This window comes from Schistocerca piceifrons, chromosome 4, assembly GCF_021461385.2.
Source record: "Schistocerca piceifrons isolate TAMUIC-IGC-003096 chromosome 4, iqSchPice1.1, whole genome shotgun sequence".
NCBI lineage: Eukaryota > Metazoa > Arthropoda > Insecta > Orthoptera > Acrididae > Schistocerca > Schistocerca piceifrons.
The window spans coordinates 603,048,036-603,059,091 of NC_060141.1; the positions used below are offsets into that span (position 1 = coordinate 603,048,036).

The following is an 11,056-nucleotide window of genomic DNA, read 5'->3' on the forward strand; positions in this document are numbered from 1 at the left end:
TAATTGACTTTGGTGGCCACGAAGGGAAAGAGATGAACACATTCACGTGCCTCTGTTGTTGAGCAGCGCCGTCGTGAAGATCGTCGCCTCCATATAAATTGTCCATACAAAATTAAAATAATAATCATCCTCCAGGGTTACAGGAGCTGGGATCTATGGTATCATAAATGAGAAAATCGTTTTGTTTCAGAAGTTGCTTTCATTATTTAGCATAATTTCGCCTGAAATTACAGAGAACTTCGTTTACACGTCCTATCACCAAGACATGAGAACAACGAAAGGTAACTATTACTAAAACTAATAAAGGAAGGTCGTAATTCTTCTTTTGTCCGTCAGTGTTAAATACTTTTCAAATGAATCTTTGGTACAAGAGTCGAATAATTGTCTATACATGTATCAACAAGAAAAATTATTAAGTTTCTTTACAACATGAACAATACGCCTCTTCGCCTTGTTTTACTTGCGTTTCTGAACAGTTGAGTTTAGTAACCGCTGTGGTACAGTATTGACGTTTCTACGGATGCAAAGAGAAGTATATGAAAGGAGGACCAGTTCCTCTTCATCGGTATGACTGTACAACAAATGAATATTTGTGTCATAATGATATGAGGCACTTTTATATGTTGGAAAATATAGAAACATTGTATTTTAAAATCTTGTATTGTAGAGATAATTTCTGCAGTTTACGAGACAAGTGCTAGTGTGTTTGAGTAAACTGCCATTCAGTGAGTTCTTACTGGTGCTATGTTCACATGCAGATAAAATTTATACGTGATAGTATGACTAGGCTAATTTCCGCCGATTTATGCAGGTTCTGAAACGCTTGTGTGTATATAAGTATTTCTTCTTGATACAGTTTTCTATGTGGTGTCATTGTTGCACAATTAATTGGAACAGATTCGACAGTATACGCTGCTCAATAGAAACGTAAAAACAGTGGTGTTTGGAAGGAGAAGTGGGGTTGGGTGATCAATATAACAGCCGTCCGCTCAATATAAAGCGCTTCGTCCAGTACTGGTCTATTCAGAGTTCCTCGTGCCGGGTTTTCCTACGAACTGAATTTTGCGCCGCACGAGTAGAACAGTGCATTTTGCGTTGGCAAGAACGCAACGGAGCGCATTTGTATTTTCCCAGAAAATGAAACTGCAAGCGCATTAGCTTTAAAGTTCACACATGCCGTCTGGGAAGTATATAGCGTGAAAGTAGCATAAACGTTTTACAAGCCCGTAACACATAACGAAAACCACAAATGCATACAACCACAAAACAATTTTCATAGATTCCAGTGAGTTTCATATAGCAAGTGAAATATGGAACCTAATACAAAACACTGCTTTGTTCTGTATGTTTGTTGTATTAATACTGTTCATCAGTAAGGTCAGTTAGTGAAAAACCATCAGTGGTGGACCTGGGCAACGGTGCTGAAGCGTATCGTCAGGACGAATGACTTTCATTATAATTCACTGTTTGTGAACTAGAACTGCATTGACGCTTTGCTTTAACGCTTCCATCTCTATGACGATTCGGAAAACTGTAATCGTGGTTTGCGTAATGGGATCTATATGAAATTTTTTTCGCCGTCATAACCACGGTTTTGAAGAACGTGTCTATTTCATCATAATGTATAACAGGGTTTGAAAGGGCACATAATTCGTTGGGACCGAAGACCTCTCTGGTCCCATCCCCCAAATCATCCATCCATCCACAGCCAGTTGGACTGCCTGGCACTACGCATTTCGCTCGGCGAGAAAACACCTCCAGTTTAATTTGTCATTCTTGAGTGGACGACGCAAGACAGGGTTCGTACAAAAAGTAATGAGACTGATTTTTTGCTGACGCAACTGTACTTGGCAGCGCGCGCTCGCTTCGGGGGGTTTGGTGGTGGGGGGTGTCTGGCCGAAAACTCGCGGCGTGTTAAGTCGCCTGCCCGCTCTGTCTCGGCAGCATCGTTCGTACCTTTAGTGAACACGTCGCCAACGATCGAGCAACGTTACGCCATCAAGTTTTGTGTGAAACTAGGAAAATCGGATACGGAAACGTTGGATATGTGTCGGCAAGCCTACGGCGATGACTGCCTGTCAAAAACCCCGGTTTTCAGGTGGGTGAAGAGCTTTATAGAGAGCCGGGACAGCGTTGAGGACGACGACCGCTCCGGACGCCCGTCAACCAGCAAAACTGACGAAAACTTCGACCGCGTGCGCGCTTTATTGAACACTGACCGTCGGATGAGTACTAAAATGTAGACATTCACGGCCGGAAATATCATGTCCATTATAATTATCCGGGCTGTTATGCCGTGGTCGGTTGATGAATTCTGTGTCAATTCCCAACGTTTCGTGTCCGACTGCGGGAGACATCTTCAAGGGGGTCCGTAGCTCGATGGAAGGTCTAACACATCCACTGGCTCGCTACTGACTGCCGCTAAATTCCGTGTCCGCGCGCTCCTGCGCCGCGGTGTGACGTCACGTGTTTTGTAAACGTCAGTGCAATTGGCCGCTGTCCGTCGCCGTCGATCGCCGTTGCCATCACCCAGTAGTGGACGGGTGGTACACATCTTCTTTAACACCGGCATCCATATACCGTTTAATTTCACGCCCTCCTCCTTTCGATTGAAATTATTAGGGTGTTTAGCGATTTCGGTTACCTCCCTGTAGAGCCTTTCGTAATATCCGCTTGTGGCCGCTAGTACTTGCGTCTCCTCGATACGAATATTGTGGTTCCCTGGCTAGAAAGATATCTGTGAACCTGAGTTGCTCGACGCTGAGATGGAACATCTCGACAATGCACTAATGAAGAACGTATATTCGTCCGCCGAAATAAAACGTGCGTTTAGGCAGCCACGCAGAAATCATAGTGACGTACAGGCTACTGCAAAATCTAAGGTTTTCAAATGGTTCAAATGGCTCTGAGCACTATGGGACTCAACTGCTGAGGTTATTAGTCCCCTAGAACTTAGAACTAGTTAAACCTAACTAACCTAAGGACAACACAAACATCCATGCCCGAGGCAGGATTCGAACCTGCGACCGTAGCGGTCTTGCGGTTCCAGACTGCAGTGCCAGAACCGCTAGACCACCGCGGCCGGCGATGAGTGTCAGGATGATAGCAGACGACTTCGGACTTGATAAAATGACAGTGCACAACATCATCACCAAAGAATTGTCGATGAGGAAGGTCTGCACCAAGCTGATCCCGAGGATTTTGTCATACGTTCAAAAGCAAGCATGTGTGGACGCCTGCCAATCTCCAGAGCGCTGAAGCTGATCCGAAATTTTTAGATAAATGGTCACTGGAGACGAAACCTGGGTGTTTCAGTACGATCCGGAGACAAAGCGCACGAGTGCCGAGTGGCACACCGCAGCGTCCCCACGTCCAAAATAGGCTCGCATATGCAAATCGAAGGTGAAAGCCATGCTGATTGTGTTTTTCGACAACAGTGGCGTGGTTCCTCATGAGTTTGTGCCTCAATGCCAAACTGTCACCAGTGCTTTTTATTGCAAAGTGCTCAAGAGACTGAAAGCCTGGGTCCATCGCGTGAAGCCAACCGATGATTGCAAGCTGCATCATGACAACGCGCCGAGTCCCACTTGCTTCATGGTGGCCAGCTACCTGGCCAATGAATTCCAACGATTGCCTATCCCCTACAGTCCCGATGTGGCCCCGTCAGACTTTTTTTGCTCCTCAAACTAAAAACTTCCCTGAAAGGACACCGTCATGGGACTTTGGAGGAGGTCCAAGCTGTGACGATGGGGGCTTTGAAGGCCTTCCCGGACTCTGCGTTCGCGCCAGCGCGTGGAGTGTGGAAATCCCGCATGCAGCTGGTTGTCGACTCTCAACGGTCATACACTGAAGAGGACTAAGTGGTTGTAGTGATATCTACAATAAATTTTGATTCATAGGCTCAGTCTCATTACTTTTTATACAACCCTGTATGGCGGATGCATTGTGCACTATGCAGCGCAAAATTCAGGTTCCTAGGAAAATCTGGCTTTATTGTATACACATAAAACAACGTTTCCCCCCAATGAAACAATATATTTAGCAATATACTTTTTATTCACCTTGTGGAAACAAGATATGTTATTTGTCTCTTAAAATTATGTGTCTCTTAAAACGCTATGAACCCTAGCCACGCTTCATATATAACCGGAAAGGCTGAAAAAAAAGTAAGTGAAACCACTCAAACCCAGAGAATGAGCGAGAAACATTCACGTAGCTGAGGTGGCCGCAGTGGATAGTTTCATTCGTTTGACGCCGGGCCTACGAGTTGCCGAGGTCACGCAAGCTTACGGCGGTTTGACGTCAAAATGACGTGTAATGAACTCACTGTGAGTGCACCTAGAGGTGCACGCGCGGTGAATCAGCAGGCAAACTACCAACCTGCTGTGATATCACATGGGATAATCTCGAGAAAAAAAGTTGTTAATCTCACTCTTATACTAGTCCGCAATCACAAAGTTAATAAGTAATCAATGAGAAGAGTGGCTTACTCATTGCTACCAACATACGAATATCAGTTGTGTTAATGTTGGCAAGCTTCGCCAGTACTTTTCTTAGTTACGTAAAGATAATTACCGAGATACCCACATGCAGCAGTGCAACTGTATCGTACTCAAAGCAGCGACGTTTGGCGTTACGTCGAAGTTGGTGAATTCTGTGTAGATATCTGAATTTTTAAAGCAGTTGTCGCAAGTGAGTAATGTTGAGGCGTGAACTGTAGAAGTGTACCGACCATAGCACAGTGCACCGCATACTGCACCGAATAGTGGCGTATTACTGAAATTCCTGTGGCGGTTCCTAATTTTTATCAATTTTTTGGAGCAGTGTTGTTCATTTTCAGTATCTGAGGTGCGTATGTGTCTGCCTATTCCGAAAATTTCTCGGCAGCATAATATTGCACTAAATTGCGTTGTAAAAAAAGTTATCACAAAACGAAATAAAAAAAAAAAAGACTGCGGTATGGAGACTTGAAACATGAAATGAGCAACATGGGCGTAGGGGGTTCTACAGTCTGATCCTATTACTGTGGTGTTGCAGGAAATGCTGTAGGTCAAGGCATCAGCTTCAGACTGACATCAGATCCGTACTTCTGACACGCACCACCCGTAGACTCTTGCAATTGGCGGTCTCACACTGCAAACAATACCGGTATGTATTTCAATGTTTTCATCTTATTTTACTAACAGAATTAAGTATTATTCTGTTTATGTCATCTCTTTGCCATATATGATTGTCATTGATAAATATTCTCAACAATGAACTAGATGTGTTAGAAATTATTTATAATAGTAATTAAACACTGCGTAGTGCTGTAGCCTCTAAGTGAATATATTTCATTCAGTATAGTAGCTTTTTCATTTTGCCTAACACATCACAATTTTCAACTAATTTTGTTACACACACACACACACACACACACACACAGTCCCAAATTCCAACCTACATCTGACAGTAATTTCATTTAGCAATTAAATATAAATTGTATCATATCATAATACATATATTCTAAATACCACGTTTACATATATTTAACAAAAATTATCAGAAGATCAATAAAGAGACATGTAATAATAAGGAAGGTGTCATTTTACTATCACTTTGCACTGGCAACATGGCTCCATGCCCGTCATTTACAATTTATTTTAGTACTGTTGTGGGTTAATAATTCCTACATGTCACCAGTTAAACATTATGGAATTAGAAACTCTTCAACAGAATAGAAGAAATTGCGAAGAAGAAATTTTGCCAGTTTGTTTTTAAATTTAACTTTGCTTTGCGACAAACATTTTATATCTTTGGGAAAGTGATCAAAAATTTTGGTGGCAGCATTGTACACCCCTTTGTGTGCTACAGACAACCTGAATGTGGAGTCAGCAAAAGAAAGACACACCATTCATACACACAAAACCAAGCACACCTCATGTACAGATGGCTACTACCTACAGCATCTTGGACCAGAATTCTAGCCGGAGGTGCTGCAGTTAGCAGTCGTATGTACTTGAGGTGTGCTTGCTTTTGTGTGTATGGATGGTGTGTGTTTTCCTTTTGCTGATGAAGACTGTGGCTGAAAGCTTTGCCTTTCAATTGTTCCTGCCTGCAACTTAACTGTCTTCTTTACCCTAAGTAGCAATCTGTCTTTTTCTACATTGTTGATATTCCTACATGGAGTTTCCATTGTTCGGTATTATAATAATTCAGGTGTGATACATCCCAACTCTTCACAGCAGAAATCTTGTATATCATAGTTGTATCACTACAAAATTTCAGTTGCCCTGCTATGAATTCTTGTATTACACTGCACAATTATAAATGCCTTTGTATAAAACAAACTATCAGATGCAAATACCAGAGAAATGTGTGACACTGTTCATATTACAGTGTAAGTTAAAGTGGGAAGGGCAGGCCTGTAATTGGAGTAAATAATTGATCTTTGAATTCAGTTCCACTAGCCTATGACATTTTGAAAGGTCGTCTACAAAATAAAACAACTGAAGTAAAAGACAGAAGAGCCAGGAAGCAGAGGGTGACAACAAACAAAAGTTTTTGGGAACATGTTAGGTCACAGTAAATGTGTGTGTTTGTTTTACTTGGTAATAGAATAAATCAATGGGACGTCCTCAATGGAATAGTAGAATTAAAAGACCGGTGTTTCTAAATCTCAGGCAGTAATTACTTATTTTTCTTTGCCAGTATTTTAGTATAATCAACTGTGAATGTGTTTCAGGAATGGGCGCAGTGTTGTCTTGGTTCACTAGTGACTCCAGCAATGGAGAACCCATCAGGCCTTATCAACCACAAACATATATTGAAGCAAAGAAGAGATATGAACCATCTGTACCCAGTAATTACAATGTGAGAGTGTTACCTTCCAGTTCACAAGAATATAACAGTTTTTCCTACTATGAAAGTACTTTACCGAACCATTCTACATTGTCGAATTTGCAGTATGTTGGTAGTGGACATAACCAAAGATATTCTCTAGTGAAAACTGCAGACTCTACTCTGCACAAGTCTGTCTTACAATTAACTGTTGAATGGGATCCTATGGATGCCAACTCAGAGTTTCAGCTATATTTGTTGCCCTTCGGTACTTGGGAATATGAAGAAATATTTAGGTTATTCAAGCGTACCACACAGAGACAGTTCATGGTTCATAAAATTTACAGGGTTCAGAATCCGTACTTGTTGGGTTGCTATTTACTCAAGAAAGAAGAAATGAAATCAAGGTACCGTAATGTTACTGAGAAGTATTTATTTCATGGTACCCAGGAGGTAAACAAGGACAGTATTTGCAAAAATAACTTTGACTGGAGGAAACATGGACGTTCGGTAGGCAACATTTTTGGGAAAGGGGTTTCATTTACACCTATTTCTTGTTACGCCAGTCATTATTCAGACAACGGCAACACTCAAAGAATGATGTTTGTGTCTAAAGTTCTAATTGCAAAGGAAATTGTAGGTAACAAGGATATGGTACTACCACCTGTATTTGATTACGAGCGATGTCTTAGGTACGACACTGCTACTAAACACAATGGTCAGGTTATCGTCAAATTCTCAGATTGTGAGTTTTATCCTTCGTATGTTGTATATTACACAGGACAGTATGTAAGAAGGGATAAAGGAAATGGAATTTGGCCATTATGAAACTAACTTACTTTTTTTTTTTACAATTTTTGTAAGGAAATGAGACAAGTATGTAATTTATCATGTATACGATGTTCCATAAGAACTGTGGTTGTTTTACAGACTTTGTCGGCATGAAGCTCTCGAAATATACTTTAAATAAAAGTGCCTCATTTAAAAAAATAAATCATGCTTGTTATATTGAACACTAAATTTTTATTATATTTAACATGTTGTGGACAGCTGCTTGGCTGTCAGTGGTCTCCTTCCATGCTTTATGTTATTTTTTATGTAATTAATATCAGGAGAATCTTGTTTAGTTTGCATGTGTTATAAGACTTGCAGAAAATATTGACATTTATAAATCCTAGAGCACATAACATAGTTATTGGGATTATGAATCTGTAACGGGAGCTGTTTACTTTTTTCCTTCTAATAGTTTAAATTTTTTGTTACCTATCTCTTCTGCTGCATACACATATTAAAAGTTACACAGTCACTTTAAACTGCAAGGTGTGGAGAGAATGTTGGGATGTAATAAGTCTGTTTCAGTAGAAAGTCATTTGCTAATGATTAGTGTAAACCGTCTCGCCACACAACCAGTGATCCCGGATTAAGTGAATAATGGTCTACTTACGGGAAGTTTTTCATTAATTCATTCATTTATTTTCAGCATTTAAGAAGGCCACTATGCTTTCCAATACAAACTTAAAACAACGTGCTTGAAATCCTTATTTGTAGTGTTCTGTGCATATGTTACTTTTAGAGAAAATTTCTTTGTTTTTGCATACTGTCAGATGAAGACGATTCTGTACAGAGAATTTACTTCAAAAGTATTTATTCATAAAAAGCTTTATAAGTTGTTAGTAGCATGTTACAGAATCCTATGCATTAATTGAATTGTTTACCCTAACACATTTTTTTTTTTCACAAAAAATTTCTGACTTATTCAAGAATGTCTCTGAGCACTATGGGACTTAACATCTATGGTCATCAGTCCCCTAGAACTTAGAACTACTTAAACCTAACTAACCTAAGGACACCACACAACACCCAGTCATCACGAGGGAGAGAAAATCCCTGACCCCGCCGGGAATCGAACCCGGGAACCCGGGCGTGGGAAGCAAGAACGCTACCACACGACCATGTGCTGCGGACTTCTGACTTATTGCTTTAAAGAAGTATTGTAGGTGAATTTGTAACAATATTTGTGGCTCCTTGTGTTTAATCTGATGTTTATGTTATTTATTTAATTACTTCGCCCTAGGTTCCAATATTGAATCCAATCTTCTAATTATAGTAACTTTATAATGCAGTATTTTCCCTTCCTTGGCATGCATTTCAATAAAAGCAATTTTGGCAGGTGTCAAGTTCACATTGTGATCAACCTCACTCTTCTTGCATATGAACACCAAATGAGAACTCAGATCACGATATGCCTTAACTGAAATGTTGAGCAGCTCATGAACTTCAGAAATGATAGACAGCTACTTGTTTAGGCTTTCAGAGTCTCATTCCTCTTCATAGCAACATGACAAGTATGTATCCACTCAGTTGCTGTTAAAAAATAGTTCACTTTATGGATAACACCATGTGATGAAAGTAGAACTGAGCACGATACAGGCCTAGTCATGAAACTACAACTAGTACATCAAGGTTTTTGGAGAACTGTGAAAAAATGTACAGTTAACACCACAAGACATCCCCATAGTCCAGCAGGGACCAAATCAAAAGAACTATTCTCTGTAAACATATTACTGTTGGGTATCCTATAACCTATAATGGTGTGTTCCGTGATGTACGTTGTTAATTAATACAAAATGCTTTCTATATTTTCTAAAAAAAGCATATTTAATACTGTTCTGATCAGTGCCAAAGCTAAAATCCACTTCATATATATGTATTTAAATCAGCATCACAGGGAATATCTGCAGACAGACTGAAATATGCTATTGTCAGACCACTTTACATAAAGACGTAATAATAGTTTCCAACTGGTCTCTTGGCTTACATCCTTGAAGGCACTATAAAAGATTGTGTATGCAAGAAGCATAACACACGTTACTCAAAGTAAGATATTTAGTCAGTGACAATTTGGATTTCAAAGTGCTCTCTCCATAGAATATGCCAGTTTTCAATTCACAGATCTGATTATACAGATTTTAAATGATAGTGCATTGCCAGGAGACAATTTCTATGACTTGTTAAAAACATATGATTCTGTAGCTCATAGTATTCTCAAGACAATCTGAAAATAATATCATAAATCTTGGTGGTAACAGGTTTTCATCCTGTATAACTAAAATAATGGAGACTTGCATTAATCTATTGAAGGGGTATAGACAATTAAAAGGCATATTTATGATAGAATAATCACAACATATGTACCAGAGGGATCAATATGGAACCTGCTCTCTTTCTAGCTACGCATTAATAAACTCTCATCATATATCCAAGGGATAGAAATGGTTCTCTTTGCTGACAATGCAAGTATAGCAATAAAGTCTAATGGACTAACTGAAACATTAGAGAATTGAAAACTGATGCCCTGCAAATAGACTGTCACTACATTTAGATACATCACAGTATATACAATTCAATACTGCACATGGACAGCAAGCCACGCATTAGTGATCTTAAACTTGTAAGTCCTGCAACTTTTGCATTATAGATATCAGATTTTTGTAAATGAAAATGTTAAAAAATTGTCTTACTTTTCTCTAATATCATAGTGCTTCAGATTCTGGGGTAGTTCATAATTCAGGAAATGTTTTTTGTTGCACAGAGAATTATCTAACAAGGATAATATGTTGGGGCCACTAGAATCATTTGTAGACAGAACTGAATAAACAATTTAAATCACTTCAAATATAACTGAAATCATATCTACTTGAGAATTCTACTGCACAGAAGAATTTCTGAATCTGTATTATGAGTGTATTAAAAAATAGAACTCATTGGAGATAATTAGGTGTGAGACACTTTTTGTAGTTTAAAAATCTTAAGAAAACATAAATGGTCAGCATGTGGCCATAAATCATATAAATGGTCAGCATGCAGCCACATTTCTCACTGAGAAAGTGTTGTATAATTTTAAAACTGACTTGTTTCACATCATAGCAAGAGATCGCAATTATGATCCCCAAAACGTGCAAATAACTCACTTGCTCCTACTCTCATTTCAGGACAATCATTTAAAGCACATAGGAGTAATGCCATCTACATTATGTGTTTAAAGAATGATTATGAAGTAGGTTTCTCATTCAAATACCACATTTGAATATTTGTTATTTATGAGAAACATTTATCTTAAGTTTCATGGAAGGTAATGTCTTATCAGCCTGTGTCAGAATTTGACAGCAGCAGGATTGCAACCTGTCAAGACTGATTTACTTTTCTGTGATTTTGCTGCTTGCATTGGTTGGGATCA

At 39.3% G+C, this 11,056-nt stretch overlaps 1 protein-coding gene across 3 annotated transcripts; it reads left to right on the forward strand.

Moving 5' to 3' along the window:
• The first annotated feature begins 1,944 nt into the window (after positions 1–1,944).
• On the forward strand, positions 1,945–7,813 carry LOC124795219 (protein mono-ADP-ribosyltransferase PARP12-like). 3 transcript variants are annotated; one of them, XM_047259138.1, is made up of 3 exons: positions 1,945–2,098; positions 5,038–5,148; positions 6,725–7,813. In XM_047259138.1, exon 3 carries the CDS (start codon positions 6,727–6,729, stop codon positions 7,645–7,647), a length of 921 nt encoding a protein of 306 aa, XP_047115094.1. In that variant the 5' UTR covers positions 1,945–2,098; positions 5,038–5,148; positions 6,725–6,726; the 3' UTR covers positions 7,648–7,813. The 3 variants fall into 3 exon arrangements, with proteins under 3 accessions (XP_047115094.1, XP_047115092.1, XP_047115093.1); XM_047259136.1 differs by lacking the exon at positions 1,945–2,098 and adding an exon at positions 4,334–4,848; XM_047259137.1 differs by lacking the exon at positions 1,945–2,098 and adding an exon at positions 4,334–4,692.
• Positions 7,814–11,056: the final 3,243 nt, after the last annotated feature.

Bases quoted from the DNA above. Each gene is read 5' to 3' on its own strand.
- LOC124795219 (XM_047259138.1), top strand. From the start codon at position 6,727: ATGGGCGCAGTGTTGTCTTGGTTCACTAGTGACTCCAGCAATGGAGAA.